Here is a 20,959-nt window from a genome sequence, read left to right as displayed (position 1 = left end):
CCTGGATCACCTGCAGGTTCTGGTTTTCCTCTCGTTTAGGGACATTGTGCAACTAGGATGTACACAGTTTAAAGAGGGAGCAGGAAGATTTGACTTATTTACTCTTTCAACATAAGCAACTAAAACTAGCAAATTTATTTATTTATTTTTATTTTATATAATTAAAAAAAAATTTAATGTTTATTTATTATTGAGAGACACAGACAGGCAGAGAATGAGCGTGGGTGGGGTGGAGGGGGGTGGGTTGTGGGCAGAGAGAGAGGAGGAGACACAGAATCCGAAGCAGGCTCCAGGCTCTGAGCTGTCAGCACAGAGCCCGATGCGGGGCTCGAACCCACAAACCGCGAGATCATGACCTGAGCCACCCAGGCACCCCTATTTTATATACTTTTTAAGTTTTATTTGAGAAAGAAAGAGAGAGAGAGAGCCAGTGGGGGAGGGGAAGAGAGAGAGGGAGAGAGACAGAATCCCAAACAGACTGCACTGTCAGCATGGAGCCCAGGTCAGGACTCCATCTCATGACCTGAGCTGAAGCCCGATGCTTAACCAATTAAACCACCCAGGTGCCCCAAAACTAGCAAATTTGAAAATAAGTTTCTTTCGTTGTGATTGAACACTGGGCATCCTATGTAAGTGACGAATCTCTAAATTCTACTCCTGAAACTAGTATCACACTACATGTTAACTAATTAGAATTTTTTTTTATTTCATTTTTTAATGTTTATTTATTTTTGAGAGAGAGAGAGAGACAGAGCTCTAGTGGGGTAAGGGCAGAGAGAGAGAGGGAGACACAGAAACTGAAGCAGGATCCAGGCTCCAAGCTGTGAGCATAGAGCCCAACATGGGGCTCAAACCCATGGACCATGAAATCATGACCTGAGCCGAAGTCGGACGCTTAACCTACTGAGCCACCCAGGTGCCCCCAACTAGAATTTAAATAAAAACTTGCAACGTTGAAAAAAATGTTTATTTCAAATTATCTGCTAATTTAAAAATGCGACTGTTCTCTCCCTTTTCCTTAGAATAGTAACAAATACCGTATGTAGCTTATCCATATCTTACGGAGGCCAATAAAGTAGTTTATTATAGGTAAGAAGTATACAATTGTCATATTGATTACATCATATAGAAGCAACGTCCTTACAGCTTTTAACTCTAAGGGTAGTATTGAGAGCAAATTTATTCTTAACTGCTGTATTAGAGACAAAAGTAAGTCATATTTATTCACAACTGAAGAGAGATTGGAATTGATTGTAGAATTATAAGCAAAAGAAAGGATATGTATTTCATGTGGTTAATGTCACTGGACTAATCATTCTTTTAAGTTTATTTATTCTGAGAGAGAGAGAGAGAGAGAGAGAGAGAGAGGCAGAGAGAGAGGAAGAGAGAGGATACCAGGCAGGCTTCGGCACCTACAGTGCATTGACTCAAAGTCAGGAACCCTGAGATCATGACCTGAGCTGAGACCAAGAGTCAGAGGCTTAACTGACTGAGCCACCCAGGTGCCCCCTAGACCAGTCACTTTAAAAATTCAGCCAAGGCCTAAAGTTTTCTGTTTTGTTTTGTTTGGGTGTAATGGCATTGTCTATTGTAACAGTAAATGAAATGAAATACTGTGTAGTTACATACTGTCAGAGGGAACACGATCAAGATAGAATCTGAAGAAACAATTCCCTTACTTATGGTCCCTCCTATTGTTAGCATTTCCCCAAGGCTAGGTTGTTGGGCACCCCCACCAGGACAGGAAATGCCACTTTCTTTGAGGATGCTGCTATCCTCTCTTCCACTTCTGTCTCATTATATAGCATTCTTTGTTTTTACAAATGGAAGAGCCAACGGCGCTAATGACTGTACTGTCACTCACACTGCACTTTTAACAACGTTCTGTTTATCTGGAAATTAGAGCATCCTAATTATAGGTGGTGCTCAGGTTTATTTCACCAGACCATAGAATGGGGCCTCGGTGGGGAGAACGGAGACATAGGGAGAATAGTGTTATGAGCCAGAGCTTTTCATGGACCATGTTGATTGTATTCGAAAGCAGTTTATCTTCATACGTTGTCTTACATGGAAGAAACAACCCTAAACCTACCTAAACTCATTTCATATGTAGCTTTTTCCACTGCCTTCAGATCAAAGTTATTTTCTTCAGGCTGGACTAAATTATACACAGGTCCCTGGAGTGAAGGACACTGAATTAATGCACTATGTCACCCAGCCCTGACTATAGAATATTTTTATCAAAGTCCAAGACACTATTTTGCTATTGCATTAAAAATTAATGCCCAGATTGCCAAAAAGAGAAAAAAATGCATAAATAACCTAAACAAATTTTGTCTGAGCTTTGCACACTGTAGAGTCACCTTAAGCAGAGTTTTTAAGGAGAACGGTTGAAGAGTTGTATGCGTATATGTAAGTAATATTCTACTTCTTTGTCTAATTACGAGAGAGCCCTCAATCTTAAATAAGCAGTCTCAGTGGTCTATTTTGTTTTATGTAAACTGTCTTTTTAGAGTAAGGTTCCAGAGGATCACAGAAAAAGAGGATGAGTACAAATTGCATCTTGCACAATGTCGTGGGGCTTGAGAGATTCTGAAATTTGTTTATGACCCATGTCAGCATGGTGTGTTGAGCAAAAGTGAACAGTTCAGTTTAAATATAACTAAATTGAGCTCTGCATTTATATACTTGAAATAGAATACACATGTGCAAATAACTATTTAGAAATAGCCGTATGTGCACATAATGATTAACATAACATTTTAGGATCGTGACCAAGGAAATTAACCAGCCGTGTCATAATTCAAGGTTGGTACCATGCTCTGTTTGTGTTAACTGAACGTGCAAATTTATTGTATATGGCACAATGGTAACTTGAGAATCAATTGAAATCACCTCAGACTTTTAGGACAATGGTAATGTTGCCTCGGCAGAGACCTTTGTAAAAATAAAGACTCAAAACACGTAGAAAATGCACAATACTTTTGGCGTGTGGCTTTCTCTTTCTGGATCGACCATACAGGCTGGCTACTACGAATCTAGCATGGGGCTTTCAGGTTGTGTTAACCCCGTTTATCCCCGCACGCTACACAGCTCACCTGTTATTTACACACATAAGAGGGTTGATACCGCAGAACAAGGGGAGTGCTCTGTTGTGACACAGAACATACATATTCATTAGTCTGGCAGTCCCTATGGACATATGTGGTATGTCCTGATGATCTTTGTATGACAAAAAGAACTGGGGGGAAGGGTAGATGGCTGTAATGGATTGAAAACGTATATGGGGAAAGGGAAGAGACAGCATGAGCAATGAAAGGCCATAAAGGAACATCTTTAAAGGTTAACTACAAAGCACTATTTGAGCTGGTTACAAATTGTCTAAAAACATTCACAGAGGTAGAATAAACAAAGTATTTGACTTAACATGGAAAAATCAGTCCTCTTGCCTAGTAACCCTCAAACTCTTTCCCTGGCAATAGTTGATGACACCTGACACTAAATACTAAGATTCAGAGTATGAATCATGTGTATATTTTAAATTGCATGTATATGCAGGCGCCCGGGTGGCTCAGTCAGTTAAGCGTCCAACTTCGGCTCAGGTCATAATCTTGCGGATCGTGAGTTCAAGCCCCACTTCGGGCTCTCTGCTGTCAGTGCAATGCACTGTCTCTGGTTTAGAACTTCTGTCTCTGTCTCTCTCAAAACAAACAAACAAAAAAAAAACACTTAAATTGCATGTATATGCATAGCCTTGTGTTCTTGGGAATTACTTTTGGTAATACACTTTTAGATTATACACAGACTTTTCGACACTGTTCCTTTACTTAGATTAGTACTCAAAAATTTTTACACAGAAACTTTTGTAAAACCCAGCCCTTGGGGCGGGGCGGGGAAGGGGAACCCAAATGAATGAACAAACAAAAACCCTACATTTATAATTTTAAAATATATGGATTTGATGTGAGCATGATTATATGTTTATTTGAAAACTCGGACTTGAGTTTTGGAAATGTTAGGACCTCACAGGGAAAAAAAAAATTAATTGAATTATGTTTATGATTTCCTGGGCTGCTTCAAGAGATAGGCTGTCCATCCTGATCATATATTGAATGTAAACTCAGTGGACTAAATGTGTCTTTCTTTCATCAGGGTAAGTTGCTTTGCATAAGTGCTCATGCATTCATCCTCAGAAGTGTAAGCCATCCTCTTATAAACATCTTATATGTTAAAAATGATGACCTATCAGACCAACACATAACAAGTTTCCTCCTCAGTATGAAATGTTGGCAAAATAGTCATTTTTACATTTGGCCATATTTCGTTGCTATGAATAAAATGTAATATATTTTAGGGACACTGATTCAGATCATAAGCCACACACAAATTTAACTGAAGGGTGGGGTATATATCATTCTAGTCCCAGTCACGATGCCCATAACATTGAATACCAGTTCTTACTATGCCCCAAATGATGATACGTAGAACAAGATCGGTTGCTTATGCAGATACCAGCCATGCAACGACTTTCTGTAAAGAAATAAGAAGCGTAACTTTGGAGTAACTTAAACAGTATCTCAAAAGTTGTACTCATGACTGACTAATAGGGGAAGCTCTACAATTAAACGGAGCTTTGGTTTGTGGTATCAGAACCTATGGCATATTCAAAGGAGCATATTAGGAATGGTGGGACTTAACATAGGGAAGACAGTGAGAAAAAGCATCAGACACGTCAGAGCACAGGGGGAAACACTAAAATAAACAGCAACATGGAAACCAGCTTTTTAAGAAACCGTTATTCATTATTCTACACTGCTGTCCTAACGATACTGAATCAACAAGAAACATATCCATTACTTTCCTTGCGTTTTGATTAAGGGGACAGGAATGCATATAATAAACAGTGTGTAAGAATTTTCTTTTCTAAAGATACTACTTGTTTGGGGGCCTGGGTGGCTCAGTCAGTCCAGCAGCTGACTCTTGATTTCGGCTCAGGTCATGATCTTGCGAACCTGAGGTCAGGCTCCGCAACGGACTCCGTGCTGACAGCGCAGAGCCTGCTTGGGGTTCTCTCTCTCCCTCTCTGTCTGTCCCCCCTTGTTTTCTCCCTCTCTCTCTCTCTCTCAAAATAAATAACTAAACTTAAAAAAAATAAAGATACTATTTGTTGAAATTTTAGAACCGCATGCTTGCTAGTTTTCAAGAAAACGTACTTAAGTATAAAAGCTGAAGCTTGAAGCGTCAGAGTGAAGTCATAAATTTGGTTGTTTATGTGACCAATAGGCACCATAAAAATACCCGATGTTTTACTAGGGAGCGGGGCCACCATGACCCAGGGGAGAGGGCATGCTATGTCCAAAGTGGGCAGCTGGGCCTCAGATTCAGCCAGGTAAGAATGAGATCTAGTGATACGTAAGATCATTCAGTTTGTCTTGAAATGATAGAAAATATGGAAATACAGATTCTTTTTAAAAAGTTCACTGACTTTTAAAACCCTGTGCTTGGGGGCTCCTGGGTGGCTCAGTCGGTTGAGCGGCCAACTTCGGCTCAGGTCATGATCTCGTGGTCCGTGAGTTCGAGCCCCGCGTCGGGCTCTGTGCTAACAGCTCGGAGCCTGGAGCCTGTTGCCGATTCTGTGTCTCCCTCTCTCTGACCCTCCCCCGTTCATGCTCTGTCTCTCTCTGTCTCAAAAATAAGTAAATGTTAAAAAAAAATTAAAAACAAATACAAAAACAAAAACAAAACCCTGTGCTTGGCCAAAGAAAAGACGGTTGCAGGCTGTATGCTGCCCCCAGGCAGTCAGGTGTCAGTGTCTCTACATTAGAGGTGAGGTATTGGAACTGTACTTACCAAGGACCATTTAGCCAGAAATGCGTCCGTGGTTGTTAGAAAGGATTGCCTTATGCAAATATGGTGAAATGGGAGGAGGGAGTGATTTGCTTCAAAATGTATTATCATTCGGAGTCTTGAGGTGTGAAAGTGTGATTTAAGGAGAAAAATCATTTGACAGTATTGCTGTGTAATTAGAACGTCTTATTTTGAGGCTGCAGGTTTGGAGATCATTTTTAACTGGATTAAAAACCTCTAAGTACTTTATTTCTTAGCCGTGGTCTCTACCATGTTGAGGAACATTTAAAATAAATAAAATACTAGGAAAACATTTGGAATGGAAAACATTTGAATTTCTGACACTGTTTTTGTAAGATCACGCTCTGTGTTTTGCTGAGTGTGAAAGAATTGCTATACCTTTCTTGTAGCCCACATTCCCACTGGAAAATTTCCTTTTCAGGAGCTGTCTTGAGGTTGAAGAAAAAGTGGTTTATAAATTCTAAGAGTGGTTTTACTTTTTTTCTGTCTAGTCAGTTTTGTTTTGTGTTTAATACACTTGTATTATTTTTCAAAACCAAAGAATAGTAAGAAATATTTGTATAGCAGTTCACAGCTGGAAAACATTTTCATGAATATTATTACTTTAGGTAATCTTATTAGCAATCCAGTAGGATATACGATACCATTACAGTTCACGTTTTAGAGCTGAGAAAAGTGAGTTTGATGTGCTTAAGTGACTTCACCAAGATTAGTTCAATTAAGTGATGGTTTGAGCAAAGCCAGTGGTCTGGCTCTCACACTCAGGATGCTCACCCTTCCAACAAAATTCTACAACCTTCTTTATGTTTTCTTCAGTCCCTTTCTATGCCAACCATCCAGGCAAGGCCTCCAAATAAATGCTGTGTTAGGCAAAATAGTTTTCAACCCCATAGTAAGTGAAGTACCATAGTAAGTGAAGTACCAAACTATAGCAGACACTGTCTGTATTGGGGAGTAGGTCACTTTTTACAGTTTCCTTAATCTCTAAAATCAAAGAGAATTTAGAATGCGAAGTTACAAAGAAGACAGAAAGCTGAAAAAGTTTCATTGTCTGAGAAACAGATCCCCTTGACTTAAATTCTTAGCATTGAACCACAGGCTCTATACACAGTGGGCCCTCAAGTTGTTGAGAAAATAAAATGAACAGTCCCTAAGGACTTCTGATTTTGGTGTCCTGAAGATGAAACCAGATTAAACAGATTAAAGAGAACATACAGTTTCTGTGCTCCGCCTCTCACTTTCCCTCAGCTATTACTTTTAAATATGACATCACATTTTCAGACTGGAATTACCAGGAAACGGACTGAGGAAGATTCCAGATCATATGGGTTATACAGAGAATACCATGTACTGTTGTGTTGGCCTCTTGGCTTATGAGGGCGAGGCCACGAAAGGAAAATCCTGCCGGGTCTGCTCAAACATTTCATTTGGTCGTCGCTCCCCCTGAAGAATCATGATAAGGAGATCCTACATGGGGCCAGTTTGCAGTACCAGGACGTTAGTAGGTGCTCTCTCATGAAGCTTATCACTGCATACTATGCCCATATTTTTAGCCAATGAATTTGCTCCTCTCTTCCTGAAATTCGGAACGCTCTGTGTGTTAGTTCTGCTGTTCCTACCCAGGAGACGATGAATCTGTTGCATTATTAGGCAGAGGGGGCTGTAAACTGTTCTATTCGGGCTGACCCTTGGACAACTCAGGTGTCAAAAATCTGCTCATAACGTTTCATTCCCTGAAAACTGATAGCCTACTGTTAACCAGAACCCTTACCATCAACATAAACAGCCAATGCAAACATATTTTGTATGTCATATGTATTATATACTGCATTCTTACGATAAAGTAAGCTAGAGAAAAGAAAATGCTATTGAGAAAATCATGGGGCTCCTGGGTGGCTCAGTCGGCTAAGTAACTTCTGCTCAGGTCATGATCTTGTGGTTTGTGAGTTCGAGCCCTGCATCAGGCTCTGCAGTGACAGTGCAGAACCTGCTTGAGATTCTCTTTCTTCCCCTCTCTCTTCCTGCCCCTCCCCCCCCTTGTGCGCAGGCACACACACTCTCTCTCTCTCTCTCTCTCTCTCAAAATAAATGAACTTAAAAAAAAAAGAAAATCATAAGAGAAAATACATCTACAGTATTGTCATGTACTTATCAAAAATATCTGCATGTAAGTGGACCCACATAATTCAAAGCTGTGTTGTTCAAGGATCAACTGTACTTTGTTATATTTACCCCAGAAGTGATTGTTTTCTAAAGAGAACATGGATAAATGCGGTATTAAATCATTTTTCAGAATGTATTTAAATAAATAATAATGAAAAGTTCAGAGGTACCATAGCCCAAAGGGTTGTAACAGGTGTAGTGACGCCGGGCAGGCCCGTGTGCGCACCGTGCCGCAATCCTAGGGCAAGCAAGCCCTCCCTGCCTGCAAGTGTTTGCCTCAGGTCCCTGCCCTTAGGACTTCAGCCAGAATTACCTTTTGGGAACCTTGTAGAGAACGGCTCTTTTAGACCCGATGAACTGCTGAGCAGCATAGGTATGTTAGGTAGGGGTGGGGGTGGGGTAGTGAGGGCCTGAGGTGACTATTTCCAGGAATGTATGCTAAAAATAGATTCCAGGGGGGCGCCTGGGTGGCTCAGTCGGTTAAGCGTCCCACTTCAGCTCAGGTCATGATCTCTCGGTCTGTGAGTTTGAGCCCCGTGTCGGGCTCTGTGCTGACAGCTCGGAGCCTGGAGCCTGTTTCAGATTCTGTGTCTCCCTCTCTCTCTGACCCTCCCCCATTCATGCTCTGTCTCTCTCTGTCTCAAAAATAAATAGACGTTAAAAAAAATTAAAAAAAAAATAGATTCCAGGGGCTTAGTCTTTTATTTCCGATTTCCTCCCATCCTGAAAGTTGTTTTTATATCCTGCGTTTTCTCTGCATAACCGTTTCCTTATCATTTTGAAGCTATGACAGAGCTTTGAAGGGTGTCGCACTTGTTTTGTCTCAACAGAGTTCAAGAACAAAATGGAGCGAGTAAAGCAGTGAGGCAGCACTGTTTAGCAGTTAAGCCTAAGTTATAAAGTGGTCAGGAATGATAAGAATGGGAAATGTGATCCAAACTGTCCAGTGTTATGGGAAATATAGGCTTGTTCATTGATAGATACAGAGATTCCTCTTATAACAATAAAATAACAAAACGCTCGGGCTTTTTACAGTAGTATCAATCATTCTTGCGTAATACTTATGTTAAAGTATCTTAAAAGCAATTTTCTTTAAATTACATATTTTAAAAACAAACGCGTTGCCTCGTGAAACTTGCCAGCCGTGGTAAGAATTTTCTGATCCTTTCAAAAACAAAAGCTGATGTTTTGGAACAACTCGTCAATTGTGTTGAAGAGCTATTCTTTTTTTTCTACTTTCCTTTGTTTCCTGAATTTTTACGGTACCTAGTTAATAAGCTATTTCTAAACAGCAGTGGAAGTTCTTCTGGAGTCATGTTTCTAACAATGGTGAAATAGTATTGTTTCTGAGCTTTTCGCTTCACGTTCCAAAGAGAAACCATCTGAAAGCTGTTTTTAAAGCCCATCTTATTATTTGGGTGCCAAGTTAAGTGACATACACGTGCTGCTTCCTACTCACGGACAACAGCAATACAATCAAATGGGGCATGCTTTTTTGTTCAAAGAACATTTGGCTCTACAGTTTGCTTCTATTTCACATCAGAAACATCACCGTCGATAAACAGAACAATAATAACAGCAACACAAACAGGCTTGGCTCGCCTTCCAATTATTATTAAAATTCAAGAAACTGATGAAAAAGTTCTTTGTGCTCCCAAGGCCAGGACAGTCTCCTGAACGCTGGCTTCTTCAGCTGCCACTAAGAACTAGCTCATGGTTAACTATGAACTTACACTTTCAGGTAATATTAATGATTTTAAAACACAGGGTAAGTACTCATGTTCCAAGGGATGTGATGTGAATGATTCTGATCCCTTAAGGTTATTTCATCAAAGCTCACTCTTGCCTTTTGCAGCCCTGCTAAGGTTACTGTCCTTTAGTATGCATCAATAGATAAACTTGCAATCATCTTGGAAAGCACATCTAAAAATAGCATGAGAATCAAAAGGCAATGGTATATCCGGTAATTGTCCCAAATAAATAATTTTGATAGGATTTTTTTTAATTTCGGATGAAACAGAAACCTTAGGAAATGTATTCGTTTTGCTAGAGTTAAACTCTGCAGACGTACCCAGTGAAAATGACCAACCTACTTTATTTCAACTTGATATTCCTTTCTTTTACAGTGATCATAACTTACTAAAATCATTTTTTGCACATTTTGAATAAACGAATCATTTACAAGAAAAAAAATGTAAGCCAATAAGGTGGAAGGATGCCCTTTTTTGTTTTTTAAATAATGATTCTAAATCTAGAGCATTTCATTGTTTTTAATGGGCTTTTATCATGTATGTTGACTAATGCCAACAATGGCTGAGCTCAGCTAACTGAAAGGAACCCATGCCTTACAGCGCACGTGCATGTGTGTGCACGTACGTGTGTGTGTGATGTTGTGTTTGTGGTAAATTCCATTTCCTATGACTCCCAAAATATTTTCGGAGACCTCCTCTCAAGACATTTATTCACGTTTCTTCTGTATCAATCTAATCAAATTTCCACTCATGGCACGTGTGCCTTCTTATTTTCTCAACTCTGTATTTGATAATCTCTTAAAGAAAAAACCCTAATAGAAATTCCCTGGAAATAATTTACAGGACTAATGAATTTGTAGGTCTTTTAGACAGTTCTACATTACAGTCACATTAATATTCTTTCCTTTTTTATAAGGCTTGAAGTAAATCCCATGACACTAGGAGAATTTAGATACTGATTACTTGCGATTGGTTCCTGGTGATTTGCTCTTAATAATTTCCAGTTGAATTTAATGAAAGTATGATTCCTGAAATGCTGCTTCATTAAAATTGCATCTTTTCCCCCTTTTAGTGTGGTTTTGGTCATTTCATCCATTCTGCGATGTGTTTTCCTGCCCACCTCCCCCGCACCCGTTAAAAAGAAATGATTGAGAAAGCAGAGACAATTAAGAATATCACTTCAGTCCCTCCTAGAGCTCACCCCCAGAGTTTCTCCGACTGAAATGATGCAAGCTGTACTTCATCAGGATTTCACAATTTTTTTCCCCACTGATATTTTTCATAGAGTTTTAAAAGAGAAACACAGGAAGATTTGGGAGGAGTAAGGGAAAGGAAAGTGAAGAAAGAATCTGTTGCATCTGCAGGAGAAGTAGAAGGTCTTTTGTATTTTTATTTAAAAAAAAAAAGCGAGAGCTTGATTAAGTTATACCGTGCAGCATTCAGACTTAATTTAACTGAGATGGTGATTTGCAAGTCAATATCTACATGGATCCTTTTTAAAAATCCAAATGCAAATGAGTACAACTGCAGTAAAATATATTTGCAAATGAATCCTGTTGCTTTATTCATTTATTGTGTAATTACTGCAATCCTTCCCACCTTGTTTTCAGTATTTCTTAATCATTAAGTCGGAAGCATGACAGCAGTGCCAGCCCTGGCATGATTCTCTTTGACTAAAACCTTGTAAATTAACACAATTAGCACAGCATCATCCTGCTAATTAACTTCCAGTGTCTGGTGCAGTGGTTTTGCAAACAAGTAAGAGGGAGTCAGAAGGGAATCAACATGCCATTCTGTTACCAAACTCTGTGCTGTGTTCAGTTTAGCTCAGCGAGTCAAAGCTGGCCATGTCAGAAGCCAGAGTCAGGGAATGAAGAGCTAAAGGGGTTGGAGAAGGAAGGCAGAAGGGGGTCGGAGCTGTCAAAATAGACTGCAGTAATTCAGAAGGGAGCTGATGCCACAGATGCTTCACTTAGACCAGGCCTCCTCTTTATCCAGGAATCTCTGCCAGAGGGCATAAGACAGTTCACAAAATTCACTTTGGGTAACACAAAGGAGATGAAGGAGGCCTACTTAATGTAGCTGGCCCAGAATAGGAAGTGTTGGAACCAAGCAGAGATTGGAATGGGGTGAGCCAGCCCTGGGAAACAAAACAGGGTTCTGGTGCTCTCCTGTAACCAAGTCTATGTGAATCCCCGAGGGTATGTTATAAATCCCTTTGGGTGCGGGTTCCCTAATCTGTGAAATAAGGTCATTTCTAAGGTCTCTTTAAACTGTGAAATTCAAGTGATTCTCTGATTCTGAGCAAATACTCTTGCTTTACAGTTTGCTACTTAAGTCACCTTGCTTCAGTTAGTAATCTAGCAGGTGATAGAATTACCCATAGCATCTCATTATCTGGCTGCACTCTTTGAGTTTATGCCACACACTGCTTCCCACAGAAATGTAGAGAGAATCCAGATTCTCTTCCTGTTCTCTATTCTTATAAGAAACAGGTCTCTTTCACCTGTTTCCTTCCTTCCTCCCTCCCTTCCTCCCTTCCTCTCTTCCTCCCTCCCCCTTCTCTCTCTCTCCACACACAAACACACATAATAGGTATATGCATATATAGGTATATGTGCGTGGACATATATGTGTGTGTGTATATATATGCATATATATATGTAGGATATATATATATTTGTAGGTATTTGTACGTGTGTGTGGATATATATGTGCATATGTATCCTCCCCTATTAGCACTGGGAGACTGTAAAGCAGAGGGAAGGATTATAGGAGAAGGAGGGAGAATGCCAGCTGGAAGACCGACAGACAAGTGATGCTTGTTTTTTTTTCCAGAGACTCAACAACAGAACTGAGAGGCAGAAAGGAGCCAGTTGTAATTCATACCGAGTTGTAGGCTTTGTGCGATGAAAGCGATGGAGCGCTGCCTGGGAGATTGCTTTGCTGCACTCCACGAAGCAGATTTGAAACTGTCGTGGAGCACTTTAGATGAGAGTTGGATTATGGAATGACCTGCTATGTCTGTGTCATATTGTTCTGCGCAGGGAGCATTATACTGTGCTAACTAGGTGTTCAGTGCCAAATAAGAGAGGGGTCCTAGATGTGATCTGTCAGCTGTGTCTCATTTTTATATTGGTTAAAATATAAAACAGAAACTCTGATGTCAAGAGACGGAACAGCTAGCTATTGCACATGCTTAATAGTATCACGTGCTAGATATTGAAAAGACATGCCTATTTCATTGTAAGAACCTGTGACTGAATTCTAATTTGACAGGAAGGTGTGTGTACATATAGGTGCGTTCCTGCGTGTGGGTAGCAAGTAACTTGATAGGCTTCACAGAAGCAGATTTGCTTATTACTTAAAAGAAGAAAAAAAAAGGTCTTCTACAGAGTTCTTGTTTAAATTCGGTTTACTTTTTACACAGGACTGAACTTCGGTCCATTTTATTTATTTATTTATTTATTTATTTATTTTTATTTATTTATTTGAGACAGGGAGAGACAGAGCATGAACAGGGGAGGGGCAGAGAGAGAGAGGGAGACACAGAATCTGAAACAGGCTCCAGGCTCTGAGCTGTCAGCACAGAGCCCGACGCGGGGCTCGAACTCACGGACCGCGAGATCATGACCTGAGCCGAAGTCGGCTGCCCAACCGACTGAGCCACCCAGGCGCCCCAACTTCGGTCCGTTTTAAAGCGTACCTACGGTACGGATCGTAAGAGATACGATGAACTGTGAGAATTCTTTATAATGTCGATGTCGTTAGAGAGGAATAGGTAACGAAAGAAGTTGGGGGAAAGCTTTAACACTTCTGATGAGTATCTCTGTAAATTAACGTTTCTCCCCTCCTCGCCCTTTCCTCCCCAACCCCCCCCCCCCAACCCCGCAACCCTCAGGCTTGAAGATGCAGTGGACGCCGGAGCATGCCCAGTGGCCAGAACAGCACTTTGACATCACCTCAACCACTCGGTCTCCTGCCCACAAAGTTGAAGCCTACCGAGGTCATTTGCAGCGCACCTATCAGTATGCCTGGGCAAACGATGACATATCTGCTCTGACTGCCTCCAACCTGCTAAAAAAGTACGCAGAGAAGTATTCTGGCATCCTAGAAGGCCCCGTGGACCGGCCCGTACTCAGCAACTACTCGGACGCGCCCTCGGGGCTGGTGAACGGGCGGAAGAATGAAAGCGAACCCTGGCAGCCTTCCTTGAATTCGGAAGCGGTCTATCCCATGAACTGTGTCCCGGATGTCATCACGGCCAGCAAAGCCGGAGTCAGTGCGGCCCTCCCTCCGGCAGATGTCTCTGCCAGCATAGGGAGCTCTCCTGGGGTGGCCAGCAACCTGACAGAACCTAGCTACTCGAGTAGCACCTGCGGAAGCCACACCGTGCCCAGCCTTCACGCAGGGCTCCCGTCTCAGGAATACGCCCCGGGATACAACGGCTCGTATTTGCATTCGACGTACAGCAGCCAGCCGGCGCCTGCCCTGCCCTCACCTCACCCCTCCCCTTTGCATAGCTCCGGGCTCCTGCAGCCGCCCCCGCCGCCCCCCCCGCCGCCCGCCCTGGTCCCGGGCTACAATGGGACCTCTAACCTCTCCAGTTACAGCTATCCCCCCGCCAGCTACCCGCCTCAGACTGCCGTGGGATCTGGGTACAGCCCCGGGGGCGCGCCGCCGCCTCCTTCAGCCTACCTGCCTTCAGGAATCCCTGCTCCGACCCCTCTGCCCCCCACCACTGTTCCTGGCTACACTTACCAGGGCCATGGTTTGACACCTATCGCCCCCGCGGCTCTGGCCAACAGTTCGGCGAGTTCTCTCAAAAGGAAAGCTTTCTATATGGCAGGGCAAGGAGAGATGGACTCCAGTTACGGAAATTACAGCTACGGCCAACAGAGATCTACCCAGAGCCCCATGTACAGAATGCCCGACAACAGCATTTCAAACTCGAATCGGGGGAATGGCTTTGACAGAAGTGCTGAAACATCATCCTTAGCATTTAAGCCAACGAAGCAGCTAATGTCCTCTGAACAGCAAAGGAAATTCAGCAGCCAGTCCAGTAGGGCTCTGACCCCTCCTTCCTATAGTACTGCTAAAAATTCCCTGGGATCGAGATCCAGCGAATCCTTTGGGAAGTACACGTCGCCGGTAATGAGTGAGCACGGGGACGAGCACAGGCAGCTCCTCTCTCACCCGATGCAAGGCCCTGGACTCCGTGCAGCTACCTCATCCAACCACTCTGTGGACGAGCAACTGAAGAATACCGACACGCACCTCATTGACCTGGTAACCAATGAGATTATCGCCCAAGGACCACCGGTGGACTGGAATGACATCGCTGGCCTCGACCTGGTAAAGGCCGTCATTAAAGAGGAGGTTTTATGGCCAGTGTTGAGGTCAGACGCGTTCAGTGGACTGACGGCCTCACCTCGGAGCATCCTTTTATTTGGGCCTCGGGGAACAGGCAAAACGTTACTGGGCAGATGCATAGCTAGCCAGCTGGGGGCCACGTTTTTCAAAATCGCTGGTTCTGGACTCGTTGCCAAGTGGTTAGGAGAAGCAGAAAAAATCATCCACGCGTCTTTTCTCGTGGCCAGGTGCCGCCAGCCCTCGGTGATTTTTGTCAGTGACATTGACATGCTTCTCTCCCCTCAAGTGAGTGAGGAACACAGTCCAGTCAATCGGATGAGAACGGAATTTCTGATGCAGCTGGACACTGTACTAACTTCAGCTGAGGACCAAATCGTAGTAATTTGTGCCACCAGTAAACCAGAAGAAATAGATGAATCTCTTCGGAGGTACTTCATGAAACGACTTTTAATCCCACTTCCTGACAGCACAGCGAGGCACCAGATAATAGTACAACTGCTCTCACAGCACAATTACTGTCTCAATGACAAGGAGTTTGCACTGCTCGTCCAGCGCACAGAAGGCTTTTCTGGACTAGACGTGGCTCATTTGTGTCAGGAAGCAGCGGTGGGCCCCCTCCACGCCATGCCAGCCACAGACCTTTCAGCCATCATGCCCAGCCAGTTGAGGCCCGTTACGTATCAAGACTTTGAAAATGCTTTCTGCAAGATTCAGCCTAGCATATCTCAAAAAGAGCTTGATATGTATGTTGAATGGAACAAAATGTTTGGTTGCAGTCAGTGATAACTTCTTTAAAAAAAAATGTAATGAATGTTGGCACACACACATAAAACCTGCTACATAGGGTATAGAGCCCCTTTCCAGTAGTGTTTAAATCGCAAAGGGTACTGGGGAAGATGACGATTGCGTTGCATCTTTAGCGTCAGGGTAGATTTGGAGGAAAAACGCATCAGATGAGAGCTGCTGATTTGAAAGCCCCAGATGACAGAAAGCATCTGTTGATGCTCAGTTCAGTTCAAGCCAGACAACACTCACCAAGGAGCAAGGTGCAAGTGTGTTGATTTCAGAAGGACGTGAACCTTGTGTGTTGATTCCATTCTGCTGTTCTCGAGATTTAGTTGCTGTCAAGTGCCTGGAGTGGTGCTTTATTTTTTTGTTTGCCTCACAATTACATTGGTGGCATGTGCTAATATAAAGAGCTTTAACTTCAAACATTATTGGACTAAAGAGATGAACGGTTGTGTTACGACAGAAAACCAGATTTTTGCCATTTTAAGAGCAACAGTATTCCTCAATCCTGTCTGTTCTGCAGTATTAAGCTAAGAACAGTTAAAACAGGGTAACGGTAATCTGGACCTTAATTTCTGCAGTTCATTTCTTTTAATGTTCTTGTCTGCAAAAACTCAGGAAAGCGATTGTGATTTGTACAGTACCTCAAAGGAATGTGTTGAAAGCACTATGTACTGCTGAGAGTAATGGGATAGGCTTCGATGTTACTTTATATTAAAATGTATGTTTACCTCAACAATTGGAAGATAGCAAGGAAAATTACTTTGAATGTATCCAGAAACATACTGACGTGTGATACAACTGAATATTTACGACTTAAAGTAGAAATGGAAGGATTTTTTTTAAAAAAGATTCTTTTACTAATTATGGGGAATAAACCAGAGCAGAATAGTTCTTTATGTCAAAAACTGCAAGAGTTCTTCGTACATTGCTCCTTGATAATGAAGTGAAAATGTTCTTAAAAGGTACACTGGTTAACGGAAAGCTACTTACTCAGTTTATGTTAGTACCTAGAACACTCAGCCACAAGACCTGTTTAGGACCCTGGAAGTCACAGTACCTAAAAACTAGGACTGCCTTTTACTGCATAGGGTGGTGGTGATGTTGGTTTGCAAGTTCTCTCTTAAAACTGCTGGGAATGGTGTCATTCTATTCACTAATCTAGCTTATAGGCTTGCCGTGCTGTTTGATAGAATGCAGAAGATAGCAAGCAAAAACAAAGAAATAAATACAAAATCAACCAATCAACTTTATATATGTGTGTGTGTGTGTGTGTGTGTATATATATATATATCCACAAAGAACATCTATATCCCCTCTCCTTTTTGACTCCTCTCTTCTCAGTGCAATTTTGCTTCTCATTTTGAAATCTGGGCTATAGTGCTCCCACATTCATTTCTACCTCAGTTTTGTCACATTTCTCTTGGACACTAAAGTAGAAAATTGGAAGTGGAGACACACACACACACACACACACACACGTGTGCACACACATCTATACCTTGTCAAACTCGTTACTTTGTTTTCTCCCATCTTTTCCCATAAGTCTCGTCTCCAGAAACATCAGTCTTCATGCTTGCTTCTGCCTGAGTCCACCCCCACCCCGGCATATGTGGCATTTTTCTTAATTTTCCATTCTTCTCCTGCTCCCCACCAAGTTGTTCTTTGTATCCTTTAATGCTTTATGTGCAACTTTTCATCGATAGCTAACTGATGTTCGTTCGGCAATGCCTCTGAACAGACAGTGTAGGCTGTAGCTTGCCAAAGCCGCTGCCCGTGCATAAGCAGAACAGCCTGGCTTTTTGAATGTATTTTTCCTGGGTTGTTTTTTTCCTTCCTTTTTTTTTTTTTTTTTTTTAGTTGAGAGATGCAGTAACAAAACTGTTGCAAAGCACTGGCATTTTATGTATTCAAAAAGTGATGTACATTTTTTAAAAATTTAAATAAATGCAATGAGAAGCCCCAAGAAAGCTCTTTCTGTTATTGTTTTTTTTTTCCTGCAAAAATTTTGACTGATTTCATTCACGATGTCAAATTCTCTGAGACACTTAACACAGAGAAGCCTAATGAAGGACTTACATCATATTTCTGAAATTTTATGATGCTTGACCACTGCTCCCCCCTTTTTTTTCTTATTTTTCATGTTGCTAAAAACTGAGCAAATGAACCAAAATTTAATTTACTCTGATATTCTATCAACTAAGACTGTGCTTACGTATAAATATTCCATATTAAAAAGCAGTGCCTTCATTAAGGATACAAAAAATAATATTTAAATACATCCTCTGCTTTTCACAAGTGAATAAATGCTATAATTGTGTTCTGGCTCTACCCTGCACATCTCTTATTGTAAGAAGATTCTAATATCCCCATTAACTTGTAGGTTCATATTGATCTCACTGACAAGTTTACTTTTGCACAGTGCTGACCTATTTTCTGTCTTTTAGACATTACATTTCATTTCCGCCAACATGCTGTGTTCACTTGAAAGCAACTGGCAAGTTTTGACAAACCCAGTCTTATTTAGACAACTTTGGAAAATCCAATATTGACCCACATTTTTGTGGCTAGTAAGAGTTAATGCCAAATATGACTGCACTGTTGTGTTTTACACTCATTTATAAAACTGAAAATAAATTCAAGGCCTACCTACGTATTGGCTTTGAGCTTTAAGGGACTTAAAAAAATTACTTTGAGATGTGAATGGTCAAAAATCCATGTATTTAGGCAGAAGCTGAAGTCTTGTGTGAATTTCATTTAGCCTCGTGAATTCTAGGATTTGATCTCTTAGGAAATTGGGCATGCTGAAGAAATGAAGATCTGTTGGGGGAGATAAGGTGACCTTTGAGTAGCTGGTGCTCTCCTGTGATTCTTTGATTCTGCATGGCAGCATGACGAGCTCTTATATGGACTAGCCTAATAATGAGCTCTGTTCTGACCATCCCTTCTGGAGCGTGGGGTGGGGGTGGGATGCCACATCCTGAGAAATGAATGTGTACAATCAGTGGTAGTACAACTGGGTAATCGGGCTTCATACTCTCGGCCTCTTTTTGACTGCTAAGAATTTGGAGAAGGCCACTAATGAAGGTAAGGTAATGAGCCAGTCCAAATCCCTTGCCGTCTGGCCAGGGGATTTGAGCCAGTCCACTTAGCCCCTAATTCTCTTCTTCACAACTGCAATAACATTTCCAACAGGAACAAAAAGGAAGTGAAGGAAACTACTTCAGTAGAAGGATCAATAGAAATTCAAGAGGTAGTTCATAATGACCTTACGTGCGACACAAATGGAAATACCCTACACTCCTGGCATGCTTCTCACCAAAATATTTAGAACATTAGTGACGATATGGAAAACTTTGCTGACTGAGCTGATCAATGGAATGTGAAGGCAGTATACTTTAAGGCTATTTACTTTCACACAGAATGTTTATCTATTAGTCAGTTTGTATTCCACTCAAATGCAGATAGACGGGTATAATGTTTTCTTGTGCATTTGAAACCTATCAAGGAGAAAATAAACCATTACACTAAAATACATAGGCCAAGCACCATCTGGGCAAGTGATAAAAGCTATCCAGAGGCTATGCTATGTAAAATAGCAAGGTCAATTTACATGGGCTGCATAGTACTTGGCTATACAGTTTTCAGAAGAATACATCCCAAAAAGTCCAAATTAATTCCTACAATAGGTCTTTGTAAATTTACATCTATTCGTGAGTTGGAAAATACGTTTTAGAGGCATTTAGAAAGTGTATCTCTAAAAACGTGTCCAACTCCAAACAAAGATGCTACTAGAATCCCATTCTCATGTTTCTTAGCAAGAATTGGCTATCATGATCATTGAAACTGTATTTTGCAAAGTGAAAGGGACACAGTTTGTTGAAGTATTGAGGCCACTAAGGTAAAGTTCATATATATATATATATATATATATATATATATATATATGTAATTAGCGTGTGTGTTTGTGTGTATGTGTATGTGTGTGCTGTTTTCACCACTTATTTGAACTTTAAAACTAACATCTCTTTTACATTATTCAGAAGCAACTGGTTCCTTCCTTTTCTTCACATGTGCGGATACACATGGCCACGTGACAGTTCCGAGTGTTTTCATATGTTTTTTTCTTTTGAAAAGTAAAACCTTCGGTTATTGAATCACTTGCCGATTTTCATATGAAGCACATTAGCAAACGTGGAGCTATTAGTATTTCAGAATTCAAAACCAGCTGTACTTGTGACTAACCAACACATGAACTGAGGCTCACACTCTGCTGAGACCTCTGGTTGACATTCGATTTTGAACCTGCCAGATGCATTTGTGTGAACCAGGGATACTGCATCTTTAATGAACAAGTCTCTCCTCTTTCTCCTGTTTTTAAATACAACACAAGCAGTGTAGCACTAGGCACTGCAATTGTCAAAGACAATTAGACTGAAAGCAGGAAAATTTCACCTCCCTGTCTCAGTGATATGTAGAATGTCGGCAGCATGGGTCAGCCTTGCCACAGAGTTGTGTGAGAATATATGAATCAGTCCTATAGAATGTTAAATATTTATAAAATGGTTCTGTAGTACACCAAGGTTGGGAGCACATTCATTCTTTCTTGTTGTCTTATGATATAAAAAAAAAAAGCAAAAGTTTATTTCAATCTCTCTCTCTCTTTCTCTCTCTCTCTCTCTCTGTGTGTCTTTGTGTGTGCGTGCGTGTGTGTGTGCGTGCGTGTGTGTGTGCGTGCGTGTGTGTGTGTATGTGTGTTTCTCCTTGTGGATTATATACAGTTGCTAGAGAATATTCATTTCTTTTTTTTTCTTTTTTCATCTGACGTATATTCAAACATTGTTCTTTATAACCATTTCTACCTCATTGCTACATATTGTACATGTAGTATTTATTTGTTGTCTTTTTTTGAATGTCATGCATTTCCTAAGAAAAAGACTTGTCCTTGAACTTGAACAGTCTACCTCAGAAAGACTGTCTTTACACTGAACAGTATTAGCAACCTAAATGATAAG

The 20,959-nt window shown here is 41.2% G+C and overlaps 1 protein-coding gene across 4 annotated transcripts in view; it reads left to right on the top strand.

Moving 5' to 3' along the window:
* Positions 1-20,959, top strand: part of FIGN (fidgetin, microtubule severing factor) — a 133,946-nt gene that overhangs the window by 111,097 nt on the left and 1,890 nt on the right. For all 4 annotated transcript variants that reach the window (XM_053215193.1, XM_027055616.2, XM_027055614.2 and 1 more), the window contains one exon: positions 13,684-20,959. This exon is cut by the window's right edge and continues 1,890 nt beyond it. In XM_053215193.1, coding sequence (XP_053071168.1) covers positions 13,692-15,938 — 2,247 coding nt within the window. In that variant the 5' untranslated portion in view covers positions 13,684-13,691 and the 3' untranslated portion in view covers positions 15,939-20,959. The remainder of the gene's footprint in view (positions 1-13,683) is intronic.

The sequence above is a fragment of the Acinonyx jubatus genome, chromosome C1 (genome assembly GCF_027475565.1).
Source record: "Acinonyx jubatus isolate Ajub_Pintada_27869175 chromosome C1, VMU_Ajub_asm_v1.0, whole genome shotgun sequence".
NCBI classification, from domain to species: Eukaryota; Metazoa; Chordata; class Mammalia; order Carnivora; family Felidae; genus Acinonyx; species Acinonyx jubatus.
Note: the sequence above shows the minus strand (reverse complement) of the source record. Positions and strands in the feature narration are given on the sequence as shown.